This window comes from Ambystoma mexicanum, chromosome 6p (genome assembly GCF_040938575.1).
Source record: "Ambystoma mexicanum isolate Mex_15411 chromosome 6p, UKY_AmexF1_1, whole genome shotgun sequence".
Lineage (NCBI taxonomy): Eukaryota > Metazoa > Chordata > Amphibia > Caudata > Ambystomatidae > Ambystoma > Ambystoma mexicanum.
Window position 1 is genome coordinate 1103672729 of NC_090935.1, and position 18700 is coordinate 1103691428.

Here is an 18700-nt window from a genome sequence, read left to right on the forward strand (position 1 = left end):
AACCAGCAATGTATATCTGCAACAACACCACGATGCCCCTGGGCTGATGTGCACTTTAAAAATACGAATAAATAAATAAATAAATAAATGTGACATCACCATCCTGCATCTACACCCATAAACCATTACAACACTGTGCACTGGCTTCCTGTCCGTGAACTAATCATGTTCAAAACACTCTCCATCACACATAGAGGCATTCCTATGACTGCCCTGCCATACTCCCAGAAAATCACTATGTTGCACTCATCAAGGCCCACCAGGACACCTTACTACCACCGATTGGCCGAGCCTAAAATCAAACATATGAAAGCAGGGGGATGAAGCTTTCCCTCGATTGCAGCAAAACAATGGAACTCCCTCCCTCTTGCGCTGAGAGTGGAAGACTCCTATTGGGTCTTCCGCAGAGCACTCAAACCCTGGCTCTTCTCATAATCTGTGAATTGCTTCTTGATTATCTTAATCTGTGAACTGTTTCTAGCATGTAACTGTCAATTGCCAGTTGTCATCCAGCCATGTGTAACTGGTATCTTTAACAGCACCTCGATGCTCTTGGGTTTTGTGCGCTCTATACATGAAAAAATAAAAAAAAGAAATAAATAGACTAGTTATCCATACGAAAAGTCAGTTTTTGGTGGCTTTTAACTTTTTGGCCATGACCAGTGATGATGTGGGCCTGTAGCATGGCCAAAAGCCATGCACTGGTGAATGTGGTCAGTGGCCCAAAGTCTCATTATGGGGATGTTATGGTTAAGCTGGCTGTATAAAAACCTGTGAAATTCAGTGAAAATACATATAGCACTTAAACAACTCAGGCCATCACCATGTACTGCTAATACCGACACACACATGACATCATAGATGGCATCACAAATGGCATTAGCGACGACATCACATGTAACATTACCAACCTGTAGACAGCCATGTGCATCTGTAATAGCAGTGCAATGGTGCGGTGCCAGTTGTGGTAGCACTGCAATGTTTTTTTAAATCTATTTTGCACTGCAGCCAAACATCACTTTAACAAAGTTTTTTCACTGACAGGCGCTCACATGGATCTGAAATTGAAAAGGGGGGTTGGTTAGGGGAGTAGAGAGAAAAGACCCAGTGCTGTGCTAAACTGTTGCTGTGTATAAAGCCAGCAGCAACTGGCGTCTGTGCGGATGTGTTTTCCAAGTGGATTGTGATTTGTAGCCCAGAGGTGCTTCCAGGTGGGAGACCTGGTGGTTTGGGGAGTATCTGGGTGTTTTGCCTGTGGACGGGTTTACAGGTTGATTGGAGGGGTGTAGAGGTGTGTCTATGTGTTGGCGAGTTGCTGAGAATGTGTTGACTGATGGTGTATGAAAAATGAGGTTACTAGTAGGTTATGTTCTTTGAGTATTGTTTGTGTAAGAGATTATTTTGATGTGCTTGGATTTATCATTGTTTTTGGTGATAAGAAACTTTTTGAGAGATGGTTAAGGTTCGTACATTTTTGGCTTCAGGTTCCGTTTCAAGGGATGCAGGTTGATTTGTTTCACTTTTAATGTTCTGTTAGGGAGCAGTTTCATTTTAGTGCTAAAGTCCTCCCACCTTAGAGACCCCCAGCTCTTTTGCTGGACTTTAGGACTTTTTAATTTTAACCCTGGAGTGAGTGGGCCCTTTTTTTCACTCTCTCGTGTGTTTTGACCTGATTTGGATGATGTGTTTCCTTTGTTTTTGGAGTCTGACAAACTCCATAGGCATCTACTTTTTGTATGGTGACTCACAGCACCTATAGTGCAGTGTCAAAGAGAAATCCTTAAGATTTCTCATAAGGTTTAAATACCTTTTCTTGTGTGAACTACTGTTCCCAAGAATAGTAAAGTGAAATTGACTTTACTTACCTTTTCTCTTTGTAGGTTCAGCACACACCATCTTATGTGGAGTACTGGGGGGTTACTTAGTAGGCCCTTTTCCTACCTACTCATGTAACATTTTTCATGTTACCCTCACTACTTTAAATGGCTGGTTGTACTTTTCTACCGTGGGCTGAATCCTCAGCTGCAGTATAGCACCCGTGGGTGACCATTTTGTCAAAATGACCCTGGTTTTCTTTATTTACCATTTTCTGTTTGTGGGGTCTTTCTTGGGTTTTACTCTGCGTGCCAAGCCAGGTTTGAGCCCTTTATTCATTTTGTCTTTGGCAGGCTTTAGTACTGAAAGACGCCTCTGGCTCCAGTGTGTCTGGAAGGGCAGGAAGTGAGGGATGTTCCCGAAACTCCCCTGTCCTTTGTCTTTAGGAATGCCTGAATTCACCCAGTCCTGATTGGCCTGCTGGCTGTCCTTATAGGACAGCCACCCTGCTGTTTGAGTGACATTTAGGCTGTGCATGAATGGGAGAACCCTGCTTACAAGGCAAGGGTTTTGGGACTGAAGACATAGTCCACCACTGGGAAGAACATCCTGACGAAGAAATCGTGAACAAAGCTTGCTACATCCTCCTGGACGTTTGAATTGCCCGGTGAAGCCCTGCTGCTGTGCTGAAACTAATTTTTCTGATCGACAAGAGAAGATCCGGAAGGGACGACTTCTTTCCTTGGGTTAGTGGGACCAACTAACCCTGAGTCAACTCCACTGGACCACCTTTCCCGACTGGCTGTACTTCTTTGCTGCTGCAGGAACCGAGTGCCAGGGGTCGAGAAATCCGTAGTTGAGTGCCACGTCTGTGATCCGGCCCAAAGATGCAGGAGTCTCCCCAGGACCCTCCAGAAGCAGGACGACCAGATCTTGAGTACCCTGACCAGGGTGCAGAACTCAAGGAGTGAAGGAAGCCCAACTGGTGTCCAAGATCCGCTGTGGTGCTGTCTACCGAGCAATGAAACTGCAAAGTGCTGCTGATATGAAAAGAGCCTGTAGCTGCCGCCGACCACTGAATTGCTGCCGCAGGAGTCCCCAGATGTCCTTTCTCTTGTCCCCATGACTGAAGCCCAGGAACCCAGGATCTGCATCGCTGCAACCAGACAGAAGCCAGCTGGATCCTCTTCTTCTAACCAAAGGTACTGCTCTGACTTGGGTACTTACCTCAGTGTCTTTAGCTTCGCTCTTCTCAGTTGAGACTTGCAGTAGCTACTTTGCTAGAGTTGATTTCAGCTCTACCCTTCACAAGTGTAACAGCCTGTGACCCTACAGCGATTTTTCTTCAACAAACTCTCTAACTTAGTGCAAGACTGTTTAATATAAGAAGTGCCTCAGCTCCATAGACTGTGCTCCAATTGACTTTGGCTGTCCTGGCTCCCTGCAGACTCTTCTAGTCCATTTAACTTTAATACTTAATGTCCCTCATAGGTGATAACTTGGTTTTTAATATTATTTCTGGGAAAGGATTTTAAGTAGACTTCATTGGAGAATTTAAAAAGTGCTCACATGCTCTGAGAACCTGTTTAACCTGTTTCCTTACCTTAACCTTTCCTTTCTACAAACCTCAGAATCTACAAAGTGTACTAGTGAAATATAAATGCCATTACTGTCCTAGTTAGTGAAGTCACCTCAGGGTGCAGGAAGTGTGTAAGAAGCATCTCTAAAGAGTATCTACTAAGCTTTGTGTTTAGTCTGAAACCGTTTTTTAAAGTATATTTAATTGTTACACGAATTGCCCCTTTTAAAGAATGTTTATTTAAATATTGTTAAATAAATAAATAATTATTTATAACAAACACCTTGAACATAAGTGTTATTTGGCTACTTGTATTGGTGGATTTCATTGCTACAGCTCTGCAGCTCACATTGACCCCTCTTGAGATGAGCCTGGCTGCTCAGTCACACCACCAACTTGGGTAGTACAGGCCTATGTCAATAGGTGGGTTTTCGTAATACCAAGAGGACAAGGGTTGTGCAGTCTCCCACAGGGTTACCACATCAATTCTTGCCTAGCATGGGCTGTGCTTGAGCTGTGTGCTTGCCAAGAGGTGTGTTCCTCTTTGTTAATGAGTTACTTCTGTTCTTCCTGGTGAGCTGTTCTTGTTGGGGTGAGTGTCAGGTTTTTGCAATGGCGGCGATATTAGAGGGTTGGACCTGTATGGTGTGTCATCCTAACATGAATATAGTTGATGGGGTTTGCGTCTTTTGCAGGGGTGCTTCTTGTGGGCTGTGCTCTCCTGTGTTCATTCTAGTAGAGGTGTTGGGCGGGGGCATGGAGAATGCGCTGCTTTGCTTCATGTGAGCAGAGTAGCTCATTTTAGTTGGCACCATATTTATTAATCCACCATGTAAATGTATACAAAGTTTTGCTCACTCGTGGACGTTGCCAGGAGCCAGCATAGCTCCTTGAGGGTCCTCGTCCAGGTGGTAGCATTGTGGCCCTTAGAAGACCTAACTAAGCACTTATAAACATGTACCTTACGCATAGGGGCTGTCCGTGATGCCAAGGATCACTCAGGTGGACTTAGCCTGTTACCTTTATTCGGTTCTAGAGCTGCAGGTAGCGCCTAGACAAGGGTTCCATGCATGAACGCTACTATTCAGCATGCTACTCGTTTGTAACGATCTGGGCTATCCTGTAGCCACCAGATGTGCCGTGGGTTTTTGTGTCTTCGACCCTATGCGTTGCGTTAGCGTGTGTTTCCTGCCAGTGCACACCAAATTCGGTTCCCCATTTCCTCACCAGCTGGGCTGTAAAGCCCGGAGCTGCAGAAGGATGTGAACTTTGCCCGACTCTTCAAGGCGTTAGGGGAGGGGCACGCCTTTCCTTGTAGGATTGGTTACATGTTCGCAGGTTGGCTGTGCCCCTGCACACACCCCCCTGCTTTCCCCTCCCCCTCTCCTGGAGGGAACGCGGGGCTGCTTTAAAAGTGCGCGCAGCTCTTCAGCCGCACCGCAGACACGCTGCGCTCACCTCACTGCTCCCAGTCACAGCTCCCGCACCCCACACCCAGAGACGCAGCCATGTCGGACCAGGCCCCCTTCGACACCGATGTCATCACCCTGACCCGCTTCGTGATGCAGGAGGGCAGGAAAGCCAAGGGCACCGGGGAGCTGACCCAGCTGCTGAACTCCCTCTGCACAGCCGTGAAGGCCATCTCCTCGGCTGTCCGGAAGGCTGGGCTCGCACACCTGTGAGTATGTCAGCCAGCAGCACCCCCACACTCGCCTACACACTTCGCAGACATAAAGGCACACGTCACGTGACACACCCTTAATCATATACACATGCGGAAAGTCACCCACCCATGCGATGACTCTGACACGCATACACAGTCACGCTGCCACTGCCAGGGAGTCTTGCCAGTGTGGTGGCGGCTGCTAAGTGTGTGTGTGCCTTCCCTCGTCTTCTCCAGAAACATCTGGTTATTCTCCATGTCTCATGTCTGAAATCTGTGCACGGACTGATTTCGCTCTTAAGATCAGAGCATTGGTGCACGGACTGATTTCGCTCTTAAGATCAGAGCATTGGTGCGATGCGGAGTATCGGCGCCTGTTATCGCGGTACTTGGATGGTGTGTTCCCTGCACGGAGCAGCAGGTTTGAAGAATTCTCGTTGTCGCGGGGAACGTGTGTGCTCTGTGGGCAGAGTGGCCGCCCTGCAGCCATAGCAAAGGGTATATACTGCGGGCCCAGTGCACATGCGTGCTGCTGGCGTGCTGTGCGGCCTGGTGTCAGATTCAGAGCACACTCATGATGGGAGTGACAGGAGAGCTTGGAGGCCTGGCACGGGACGTGCGCGTTTTGCTATTTTGTGTGTGTGTGCGTGCGTGGTGCAATGATTCTTTAAAGAGCTGTAGCTATTGTGTTATTTCCACCCATTAAGAAAGAGGAGGTTTGAATGCATGTGAATTGGGATTTGGACAACGCCTGTTTTGCTGCACCAACACATCACTCTTAAGAATGGTGGAGCAAGGGCACGGGTACTGATTCCACGCGCAGAGGGTGAATGGATGCACTGCATTCGCATAGCACTTTTTATGGGAGGAACCATTTCTAAGCACTTATCTTAAATTCGTGTTTCATAGCATTGGTGTGGCCAGGGGGCATAGGCCCCTCCGCTGAAATCTTGTGCCTTCCCTTAGCCCCCACCCCCTACACTGGCGTACTGAGGGGGGGGGGCATGATCGGGATATTTGTCAGTGGGACACCTCTCCTGTCGGGCACCTCAGTGAGGGTGCCCAACGGGAAAGGTGTCCCCTCTGGGAGGACAATGTGTGCTGAGCAATTCCTGCTAAGCGCGCTCTTTGTCCTGGCAGCAGGACCCCTTACCCTTTCTGAATGGGAGAGGTGTCCGGCTGCCAGGACAATTCCCCAAAGAGCTCTGGGCAGCAGAGGGGCTCTCACGTGGCTCTGTGTCAAGAGAACGTTTTAATGTGAGTCATTAGGCACTGATGGGAGGGGGGAGGGGCTGTTAGCAGGGAATGTAGTACCTTTAGAATGGGAATGGGAGGGAGTGCTCAGAAGTGAGAAGGGTGCAGAATGCTGCCTGCTTTATGGAATAAGGACTATGGCTTTAAAACCCAAGGGGGATTTGTCAGGCTCTCATTAATCTACATGATGCTCTTGTGACTTTGCATGCAGGATGGGGAGAATAATACTAAAGCAATGCACTTATTGCTCAACATATTTCTATGACAATGTATAAAGTGTATAGTTAGTTTACTATGAAAGGGTAGTTTATTAGGGAATGTGGTTTACTTCCAAGGCATTGCTGTAAATGAAACCTGGGAAGATGTGCTCAGTTGCTTAAATTGTCCACATCCCGCTTTCACCATTTAACCAAAGTGTGTGAGCCTGGGCAAATCATTTAATCACACAGTGTATCTTATCTGCAGCTCTGTAAGTGATTCACTTCATAGCTTATGTTAATATATCATGCTGTTTTTTTTTTTAAAAGCCTCATCACTATAGAGTTGTTCCATATATAATAATAGTGCAATTTCGGTATTTTGCACCACAAAGGTGTTTGCCACTTGGCTTACTTATGGCAACGTATTCTAAATCCACTTCCATGGTGCCTCCAAGTGTCAAAGACTGATGATGCTTCTTGCAAGGGCCCTTTCTGTGAAGTCATTTCTGTTGGTGCAATCCATATGCAAATGAGGAGGTTTGCATGTATTTTGCCCCAGAGTGTTTGGACAAAGCTCTAATAGATGTGTTTCCGGCATCTGTAATGATTCTAGAGTTTTATGTTTTGTTGTTCTGTTAAAATGCCATCTGCCACTAATGTTACCAAAAAAGTAGAATTTGGCAGGGGAGGGTGGTTTGGGGGTATGAATGAGACCATATGGAATTGGGCGCGCTGCATTTGGGGGAGAAAGTAGCAGGACTTTCTTCATGTCCCCCCAGACCTCCTCTCTTGCAATGCTGGATACTCCCCTAGCCCCTTCCCCGGTCTATTCTCTCTGCAGTGCTGCCTGAGCTCCACCCGCATGGCACAGACACAGGGCCGCAATTCAGAGGGCCTAAATGTTGCTGCCGGGGCTGGCTATGGGCATGGCAAATGCAGTGAAGAACGCCCCATAAAGGTGCACACAGAACAGCGGCACAGGGGTGATAGTCAGCAGTCAGCGTCCAGGGCTTGCCATTGCTACTGCATGCATGCACACGCATGCACAGCTGGGTGAAATGCCCAGCCCCCTGCCCGAGGGATTGAGGGCACACTGAAAAAAGACCCAAATTTGAATGTTAACGTTCAGGCTGACCCGGCTGTTGATTGTTGAAATTCAATTTGGGGTCTTGGCTGGTTGCTCGGCCCTGACAAGGGTTTCTTGGCTGAGCCCACAGCTTCGCTGAGGGAGTGGCTTGGTGATCTAATCTGCTGTCCTCCTTTCCCCAGCCATCACTTACAGGTTTGCAGGTGTTTTGCTTAGCTGTTTTTTTTTCTGGCCTGAAAGGGACACATTGCCCTCGAGACATCAAAGTGGCTCCTTCTCTGCAGAACACACTGCTTTAAAGGATCATATCTTGTTGCTGGTTGACCGCTGTTCTAGCGCGAACACTCACACACACTGTGCTCCTCTAGTTCACATGCCTGTCTGGATATTCTCAGTGCTCTTGCTACATTTGCACTAAAAAATGTCCACACAAAGACACTGCTGAGAAAGGAAGCCACAGTCCCAATTGCGATCTACATAGACCTTGCAGTAAAGCACCCGCAGCCAGATGCGAGATGCACAAAAAGGCATTGCAAACAGTGGATATTAATGGCACACTTGTGAAAGGCCCCCCTACAGCAGATTCGATGGGGACACAACATGGACAGTGTATCATTACAAAAGTGCAGCCAATGACCACAGGTAACATTTGAACAAATTGCCCATGAAGGCCCGAAACCAGGAGTGAACTTAACTGGTGCTGCATGCTGGGCGAAATACCGATATATATTTTCAATATCGATATAGGATATAGGATGAGACAATATCTGTAACATCAAGGTATACACATATATACAACAGAATTGCTTGCTGTTTAAATGCACGATTTCTACCTCACCCGGCCACTGTGAACTACTTTGCCCGCGTCAATTTGGTAAAAGGATACACGTTGCCTTTTTATAGGCCCCCCCCCTACTTTTGTCTGTGGCCCCTTCTATGACCCCCCTAAATTTGATTCCTGGATCTACCACTGTTTCATAGTGCTTCATGTTTTCGAGTCGAGGCACTATAAGAACTTGTGTTACTATTATCTCAGTTTGTCACTGTATAGAAATCAGATTGGGGGGGGGGGATTCTCCCTCCAGTTACTGCTTCCGTTTTCCAGGAAGTGCATGATCCCACTGAGAACCCGTACTCGTTTCCCAGGTGCACACCTCTTGCAGAGATGATGTGTGATAAAGGAAGGCCAGCTTTTGCTCTGCAGGTGGTGTTGCTGCAGCCAGGGATGCAGGCCCAGCATGTTGTGGTTATACATTTTGCGGTCAGAGTTTTGCACCAATCACCTTCTCTGCATGCAGAGCTGACGGCCCAGCGGTAACGTGGAATGCTTGCACAGGGCGCCTCTAGCCATTTGAACCTGGTAGGTTGTCCCATGCGTAGGCTGCGGCAAAGAAGCGCATCTTTCGCGCACGGAAATAATGCAGACCATAAACTGTAGCTGCTCATTTGTTTAAGTGTTGCCTAAAAAGCGACAACTCCCAGAAAGAGCAGCTGTTCTATCATTGTGATGAGCCCAGAAAATGCACTTCAGGCGACAACACAGTCAAGTGGAACTCTACGTGTTTCTGCGCCCGTGGGCCGTTTGGATGTGGGTCCGCGGGCGGAGCGGGAAATCCGCTCGGTGCTTTTCCGCGCTCTGTCCGGGGAGTTCGCCACCCTCTCCGCCCGACCGCCTCGCATTATCATCGGGCGGAGAGGCCCGGTGGGTCCCCTTGATTCTGCCGGCTCTTTCCCTCTACATCTACAAGATGGCAGCCGATGGAGGCGAAGTCCAGACCACCCCGCCCCCCATTAAAGGTGGCAGCAGCATTTGTAGGGATCCGTGACTACTTTGCGCATAAAGATGATGGCAGGGAAAACCAGGGACAGCCCCCCGCCCCCAATATTTGAAATCCATGAGTTTGGCGGAGTGCATCAGAAACACATACGGTAAGTCAATGTGTATTTCTAATGCAGCCCCCCCCACTCACCCCGAATTACAAGACACAACACAAAATATCCGAATTCATTTATATATTTATAAAGCACGCTAACAGCCCAGGGGCATCGAGGCGCTGTTGCAAGAGAGTGACTTGGTTACGTTACATGTTACTTACATTGCTTAACTGTTACTTAGGGCGTAGAAAGTTAGAATTACAAAGGTAGCACTGATAACGACTTAGTTACACACGAGTGACAGTGATACAAAGAAACAATAACTTCAGTATTTAAAAAGGCGGTTTTTATACGGGTAAATAAGATTACATTTCTAACAGTGTGAAGTGGGTGAGCCGCGGAGAGAGGGCCCTGGCAGCGCATCTGTTTCGCGGGCCTGTCAGTTCATGCCAGGGCAAGTATCCTGTGGTCGGGTAGATGAAAGCAAGGGCCACACGGGCACCAAAGCTTCCAACCCGTCCCTTGAATGCGTTCATTAAGCTCCTTGCAACAAAGAGGCGCGTTTCCCTAACAGCAAGCGCTACACACAAAGAGGGTCACGGCTAGCGGGTAAACAGCGGATACCCTTCCTCTGGGCAAACACACTGTGCAATGCACACGTTCCTGCAGCGGAACGCCCCACGCAAGCAGTGCGTTCTACAGCACGTAGAAATCCACGTGCCCACAGTGGGCTTCTGCAGCTGGGTCGGCCTGCGGCATAACACAGTCTCGGGCACCAATGAAAAAGTGGCCCACCGTTGCAAATGGCAATTCAAACCTCGTGTGACAGACTGTTTGGGTAGTACCCAAGGGATCGGTTTCTAATACAACGTGATGCAACTTGCGCATTTTACAGAATATTTATTAAGCAACAATGGTGAAAACTACTAGCCGCATAGTGAAGTAATTCATCTAACGAGCCCAGATTGGCAAAAAAAAGTGCCACACTTTGACCCCAAAAATTGGCCTACACGAGCATTTTGCGTTTTTGGTTCCGGCATTGCCCTATTGCCTGTTGCATGTCACCCCTGTAGGGGGACATGGTATATTCCAAGTGATTTGTTGTGGTCACGTGGGGAACCACGTGACCAAGTTAATAAAGTGAACAAGCCGTTTCCGGCTCGTCCGTCAAGACCAACGAGACTCTGTGGTGTGTGTGTGTTTTTGTGAGCGCCATGCGGGCGCCTCACCACGTGTGCTGGGCCCAAGCACGGGACCCAGCTCCAGGACGGTGCCCCTGCAACGCCGTCCCTGTGTGTTCCCCTGACCCTGTGAGTAGGGCCAGGGTGGCGATCCCGGCCTGGGTGCCCCCAGAGCCGGGGCCGCGGTAAGCCGGTTGCCACCCGGCCATGTGCGGAGCTCCGGTGTCCCCGGAGCGGGTGGGATGAACCCCCACCCCTGATCTAGCGGCGTGATCGCTGCACCTGTGTGTGCCTCGTCGGGTGCCACCCGACCCGAGTATGGGGCTGCCCGATGATCCGGAGCAGCCCCCAACATTGCCCTAAAGACCAGCCTGAGCCTGTTCTGCAGGGTGGGGCAGTAGGAACAGGGGTGACCCTTGGCCACTGAAGGCCGTTTACTTGAGAAGGCGCAGCTTTCAACGTGCTCATTCATGTTAGACTCGGAGCTCCTAGTCGGCTAGGCCTCGCTCAGAAAGGACACAATCGTACGGTGCAGGGAGGCTACAGAATGGTTGACCTGTCACCCCTTGGAGCTGTTTGGTGATCTTTGACCTGAAATGCTGCAAAACCGGCTGAGCCACATAGCGGTCAGTCCCAATGGCTTGCACTAAAACGCACACGTTCGGAGCGTCCTTCTTCATCTTCACGCTGGTCGGATGTCTGGCACCGCTTTTTCTACCCAATTCCACGGCCATGCTTTGAAGTTAAGCGCGTGCTAGAGCCAGGCCTGGTTTGCAGCAGGACGTGAATTAAAAGGAGGCTTTGTTTTGCTCCGAGGGCGTTGGCACAATTCAACCAATCACAGAGCTCGCGCTGCACATGCGGTGTGGAAACCACTCCATGCCAACAAGATGCCGATCTCTCTTCGTGGCCAGTCCATCCAAAACAGCCAAATAGCGCAGCAGGCCTTTTCACTGATCTGCCCTCCTTCCTGAAATTCACTCCTAAAAGACTATTGATGATTAAGATTTTGGCGGTAGTGGTAAACCTACAGTATTTTCAAATACCTGTTGTTTTACCACGGCCAAGAGTTTTGTTACCGACACGCGTATGTCTGCCTGCTTTTGCCTGAAGGTGAATACCTTCAAGCAAAAGCAGTACCGCATGTGGAAGCTACCACATGCAGTAATTACACTGTGTGGTAATTACCGAATCCTTGGACAACAAAATGGAAGGTCCGAATGACTTGGAATTATGCAGATATTTCCGTATACCCAATATACACAGGCCATAACAGTAAAAAAATGTTTTGCACCAAACTCTTAATTGGGCACTAGTGGGTTTAATTTTTTTTGGCCCTCATTGGGAGTGAGCCAGTCCGGAAATAAGGTGCCGGTAACAACATTACTGGCAACTTTTCCGGACTGACTCACTCCGAGTCTGCCAGTAGGGGCTGTGAAATATCAGCAGGCCTGACCTGCTGGTAGTTCAGGCCCCTACCGGCAGAAAAATCGCTAACGGTGCCGGTGCTTCAGTGTTCTCATTCCCCTGGAGTCCTATGTAATATCTCCCTTTATTACCGGGATATTGGGTGGCGGAAACGGTAAGCCGAGGTTGCTGGTAGGTGGCCGCTGCTACCGGCGGCCTACCGGCAACCTCATAATGAGGCCAATTCAGTCTTTAGTCTGTGAACTTCTTCTTAATTACGAGGCCCTGGCTGTGGCTTCTTTACTAGAACTGAGAAAGGAACCCCCCGCCCCCAAAATATCTTACGTGTCAGCCAGTGATGTTTTCCATTGGAGAGGAAAGGTTTCCAACAAGTTTGTGCAAGTGACCAGTTTAGCGACAAGCCCCATATAAACAAGGAGGAATTGAGGGGCCCTCTCTTAAGATAAAACATTAAAATAATGGGTTAAACGCATGCATTTTACTGCACACTTTTTGTAAAAACAGTAAGAAGCCATACCATTGTACAGTCTGCTTTGTTGGGTAACACTTGAAAAAATCCAATAGATGTCAGGTCATCAAGAGTACACAGGAGCTTTTTCAAAAGTATTTCATGATGCTATTGTCCACAATATATGCCAGTATTTGGCCGTGCACAGCAATGTCACTGTAAGAAAACATACCCATGCCGTAGGTGACAATATATGCCAGTATTTCCACATAATGCACTCATATTGGTGCTGAGTATAATACTGGTATTGCCACTCTACGTATACAAGTCGATGCTGGCAATGCCAATATATGCCAGTATTTCCACATAATGCACTCATATTGGTGCTGAGTATAATACTGGTATTGCCACTCTACGTATACAAGTCGATGCTGGCAATGCCAATATATGCCAGTATTTCCACATAATGCACTCATATTGGTGCTGAGTATAATACTGGTATTGCCACTCTACGCATACAAGTCGATGCTGGCAATGCCAATATATGGCAGTATTTCCTTCTAGGAACACCCTCTTGTTGGCTTTTCAAGAATGGTCGAAATGTCACTGTAAGCAGACAAGTGCTTATTTTGTCAAAGAGTTGAGGCACGATCGTGGCAATTTTTCTCACTCTTTACATTTGTGGCATAGGTTGCCTAAACCGATTGGTACCTGGCTCTATTGCAAGGCCATTTCTAAAAATGATAAACACATCTTGTTAGGACTGATAGCTTTAGTTCTCGTACATCACATTGTCAGATAACGCTATTGGTAACTTCTGCCATGATAAAGACTTCACTCGCCAAGAGGGCTCTTACTAATGCTCTTTTGGTCCCATGTCATACTATCCATATATTGTGTCTTTCACCCCCGCAGCGGGAGGCGGCCATGGCCGGTAACAACCTGCCATCCCGAGCCACGGTAGGCCCGAGCGAAGTGAGGGCCTCGGCGGGGCTGCAGGCTGTTACTGGCCATGGCTGCCCTCCACTGCGTGGGTGAAAGCCATTCGCACCCCATGGCTTATCTGGGGTGCACATGTTTTTTTTTCTTCCTCTGGAGTTTGGCGGCACAAGCAACTCCAATCTCCAGAGGAAGAAAAACAAAAAAAGATGCCTGCTGCCATAGGGAAAAGGTACTAAGTCCCTTTTCCATTTCTTTGGTGGCCGGAGCAAGAGGTGTGCCAGACCTGATCATGAAGCTCAGGTCCTGCAGGTAAGTGGGGAGGGAGGTAGTGGGGGTAGAGGTTTTATTTGATTTGAGGGGCTGTGGGGAGGCAACAGGGAGAGGAAAAGGAAAACTGGGAGACAATAAGAAAAAAAGATGGCTCCGCCCGGGGAAGGGCCACGGGTGGCTGGAAACAACGGGCAGAGAATGTATAGTCTTGACTGCTGTCCAGCCACCTGATTGTCTAAGCGCTCTTCCCGCTGTGCGAAATTACTTTATTTGTCATTATAATAAAGATTTTTGGCAAATACTGAAACATGGCTAAAACCCCATTCTGCACTTGCACATGGTGCTCAGTTTCCATAGGAACCAGAGTAAACAAGGTGGTGTATCATTGTTTTGCAAAAATATCTTTAATGCTTATATTGTCGCTAGCCAGAATATTCCTTCTTTTGAGACATTAGGTGTCAATATGTCTGTTCATAAGACTACATCTGTGTATCTGTTCTTTATCGATCACCCATCCCCTATTGTGATTCCAATTTTCTTGGACATGTAATGGATACTGGTCCCCCATTTATGAGGTTTTCTATTCCCCTCTTCTAACTTTAGACTTTCTTGATCCCAATGCTTCTCTGGCTGCTCAGATCAGTGAACCTTTGAAGAATCTACGTTTTCACCTTATGGCCAGTGATTCTGCACACATCAAAGGATGCATCCTAGACCAGATAATTACGTGGAACCTTGTTCTCAGAGACGACTTGCACTGGATTGGTCAGAACATGCTGCCTCCACCTCGCCTTTCCACTTCCAATGTTAAGAATAATATCCTCATTTCTTTCTCCTGCTTAAATCCTCATTTGCCCAATATTAACCTCTCCTTGGAAAAACATAGCTCAGTGGAGGAGATTGCCGACACATATACACGCTTTACAGCTCTTACGATCAACAAGCTTGCACCCATCCAGAGAAAGGGAGCTAAGCCCCAATTTTTGGGAAACAGCTGTTACACAACTTCCCTTGACCGTCTGAAAACCACACTTAGGAAAACGAAGCAAAAATGATGAGAAATTCTTGCCAGGAACACTGTGTCCCAATCTTAGACTAGCTCTGTCATCTGCGTTGGCTGCTCGCTGGTGATTCAACAGCGAGCAGCCAACGCAGATGACAGAGCGCTAAAATTAGAGCATGGGATTGTACCCGTAACTTGGGAGCTCGAGCAAAAGGATAAGAATTAACCAATTAACCCTACATGGGTGAAATAAAATAATACTATAGCCCTGATTTCAGAAAGACCAAGGAAGGGCGAAACACGTGTTATCCAAAGGGCAATTTAATAAAACATGTACTGATATTACTGGGCGCAGAATCCTGGATCTTTGTTTTCGTGTTTTGCATAATCTATGACGGGTTTCCAGAGGCTTACCGTTAATCCAGTGAACTGTGACCATAACTCAATATCTAATTTAGGGGAAGCAGGGGTTTCCGACTCCCATAAATCTGCTCGAACCTATTCCACCCAAGTGGACTAAATAGTACTACCTTCAAAACTGGACCACGAAGTCGCCAAATAGACCAGCTGTACTCTTAAGCCTGATATAGTGTATACTTTCTGCGTCATCATGCATGGTAAAGGACAGGGCTCCCCGGAAATATAACCATTTACCCATTGTCCTTCCAGCCACCATAAGTGGAGGACCAACCTGTACACCCCCTTCACTTTCTTGAGAAACCCAACCCCCAATGGAGATACAGCCGAGTGCGGCAATGGGCAGTCCATAAAGGGCCCTGTCACCTTCCCCTCTGGGGCTCCCTTCCTCGACTTCACCCCAGTCACCACCCACTTTTCTTTAGTGGACTACGCGCTCGTATTCCCAATTCCTAGCCTAGCGCCTGATATTTAAACCTCTATATAAACCCTTCCCCAACCAGCCATGCATTGGCCCTTTCTGAGCCGTGTTTCAGCCAGTCCTGAAGCATCCCCACCAGGCCTCTGTTACCTCCCTGCGAACCTCTGCATTCACTTCTTCACAATGGCCTATATAGTGAAGGCCAATGTCTAATTGCCTAGTGTTTCTGGTAATTATGGCCTCCTGGCCACTTCTCTTTCTGCCTCCTTGGACCTCTCATTGGAACTCATCTTCATATGCAATAGTGTAAAAATGTCTATATACTTCCCTTTCCATATTTCCCCCTTGGCCGCTGCCATTAGCACTCCCAGCAGCATTCTGATTCCCATATGTGAGAATCTTTAGACCGTGTTCCTTCCCTTCAGGTCCTGGTTCCCCATGTCCCCTTTTTATTTCTCCACCCGCACCACCCTTTCTCCTCCTTTCTCCTTCGGTCACTAATGCTTTCTGCTGGTATTATCTGCACATCAATGTCCACCCTTTCCTCCTGGTCCCTATTTTTCTCCTCCTTGCCCACCCATACGTCTCTGATCTCTGTTTTTCCTGATCCATGCTCATTGCATTTCACCCCCATTTTGCTCCTCTCCACCGTGTCCCTCCTCCACATTCTGCCTGGTCTCCTCATCCTTTATCCATGCTGAAAACCACAGTTCCTTGCCTCACTGGAAACTTGCTGTGCCATTTGCTGCTCCTCATCCGATGGTCCTCCTCTTCTTGCTGCGTCATTTCCCATGCACTGCAAACCTCACTGGTCTCCTGCTATGAAACGCAATATCAACACTCTCCACAAACTTAGCTTCCCTCCTTTCTCTGCCACTGACCCTATTCCCTCCATCCTTCACCCCTATCTTTGACCTATCCGAGCCATCCTTTCTAACTTTCACCACCATGCGGCACCAGAGGCAGGACTTCCTCTTCCAATCTCTCTCCCTCTTCCGTGCTTTCCTCTTTGTCCAACCACTGACCTGTGCTCCTTTCTTCCCACCCAATAGCAGTGTCCCCTTCACTTGTATCCCCTCCCCTGCCAGGTGCCATTCTATTCAGTGACCCGCCCACCTTACACTTGGCTGTCCATCATCAATGACAAGCCCGTGGCTTTATGGCTTTCCTCGCATGAAAGTGGGATGATACCCAAAACATCTCTGCCTCAGCCTCACGCTGTGGGCATGGCATACCAGAAGCTGCCTGGCACCGCCCATGCTTTCTAGCTCCTGAGCGGGCTGCCACAAACTCATTCCCTACCACAGCCTGCCAACTACAGCCTGTCCCTCCTGGATCCCATTGGATTCATCCTTGCCTTTCAGGTGTCGCTGCTCACCCCCACCATGGTACTCACCTGCCCTTAACTTCCTCCACTTGCTGTTGGGGCTCCTAAGATCCACAGGCTTGTGCCGTCCCCTGGCTTGCCCTCGACCATCCACTGCACCAGAGTCCCTTTCCATCAGTGAGCTGGCCGCCCCTCCTTGGGTGAACCTCCGGCCCTGGGAGGACCCCTCTCCAGTCTCCCTTCCACTCTTGGCTCTTCCATCTCCATCCTGTATGTCACCGTTCGCCCTGTCTGCCGTATCAGTGACTCCCCCACTGCTCCCTCCCACCACCCTGCTCTGCCCTCATCATTGCTGTCCCTTGGACCATCCGTCGCCCACCTCCCCCTCTTGCTCCTTGGACTCTTTTGCCTTCATGTGCTTCGAAGGCCTGGACAGTAGATCACTGGTGACCGTCCCCCTCGTCCATCCCTTTTTTTAGACCTCATGTCACCACCTTTTTTTCCTTTCTTTGCCCCCTTTCCCTGTATAAACTAAACCCGCAGCGAGGACTGCATCAGAGTCCACCCGGCTTTACAGTTCTGCCCTCCCCCAGGTCGATCATGCACCTCCCAGCGCCGTCCCCACGCTCCAGAAATAGGCTGAGTAGTGTGGGCTCCCCGCTCCACTTCCCTGATCCCTACCTAAGGAAATAACATAGCCGACCAACTTCGTTTGTGGAAAAATTATAGGCCGTAGGCATTTTATTTTCTTACAGAAAATACATAACAACAAACACCAATTACACAATCATTTGCTTTTGGGCACCTTGTGTCCAGTTTTGGAGTTGCCCAAGGTTCCTCCCGAGTCTTTGTTACCCTTGGGCCTCCGTTCCTGGGCACATGCGCCTATGACTTTCTTGGACCGTGTACCGAAAGAAAGTACTCGGCGTTCCGGCTCCTGCCTGTTTCTCCTACTTCCGTTATCTTTGTAGGGTGGGTTGGGTGGCAAACGTTTCCTCTTCCCTTTTCCAGGCCCTAGGAGTTTACCCGAGAGAGGTGAGCTCCTTACCTGGTTTGCCTGCTCTTCCTTCCTGGGGTTACTTATACCCCTACTGCCTTTTGTTCTTCCCTTGGGGGCCGGGCTTTCCCTGGCCCCCTGCTGTCATACCTTGCACCTCTCCCAGGTGCCATTTTCTGCCCCTCATGGGCCTTTTGTGTTACGGGCGCCAACTGGACGCCCCTCCCTATGGCTTTCCCGCCGTTTCCCCCCCACCCTGCGCCTAAACTCCCAGGCCCTCCATCTGCCCGTATTTCATACGGTCCAGGGCCTGGGGCAAAGGAGGTGCCTGTCCGTTACAGAAGAAGTGTAGCCTCTAACCCCTGAACACCTGCCCCCACTCCAGGAACAAAACCCAAACGAACTGCTAATTTCCCATGCAGGAGCATTACCACAGTACATCAGTGGACCAAATCTAGTTGCTTGGCCCCTGTGCACCCCCAGTGCTGCCTGTGCAAACAGTGTGTACACTCACCTTACATACCTCTGGCCAGCTGCCATGTGGGGCACAGCAGGCTCGTCCTCTGAGAGCCATTCTCCGTCCCTCTCCCGGTGAACACATGTGGTGAAACAGCTGCACTCTTTACTCCTGGCCCTTCCTCCATTTGGCACGGCTCTCTCCCCTGGCTTCCCCTAGCCACCCAGCGCGCCACCCCAATCAGACAGAACAAAGGGCTGGCACCACTAGACTTTTCGCTCATCTCCCACCTGCACAGAACCCATGCAGCCTCCATCAACCAATGGCAAGTCGCCA

At 48.9% G+C, this 18700-nt stretch overlaps 1 protein-coding gene across 1 annotated transcript in view; it reads left to right on the forward strand.

The window, feature by feature from the left end:
* Positions 1-4722: 4722 nt before the first annotated feature.
* The window catches only part of LOC138510209 (fructose-1,6-bisphosphatase 1-like), a 50409-nt gene continuing 36431 nt past the window's right edge, over positions 4723-18700 (forward strand). The window contains exon 1 of the mRNA XM_069625710.1: positions 4723-5072. Within this exon, the coding sequence (XP_069481811.1) occupies positions 4903-5072 (170 nt within the window). The 5' untranslated portion in view covers positions 4723-4902. The remainder of the gene's footprint in view (positions 5073-18700) is intronic.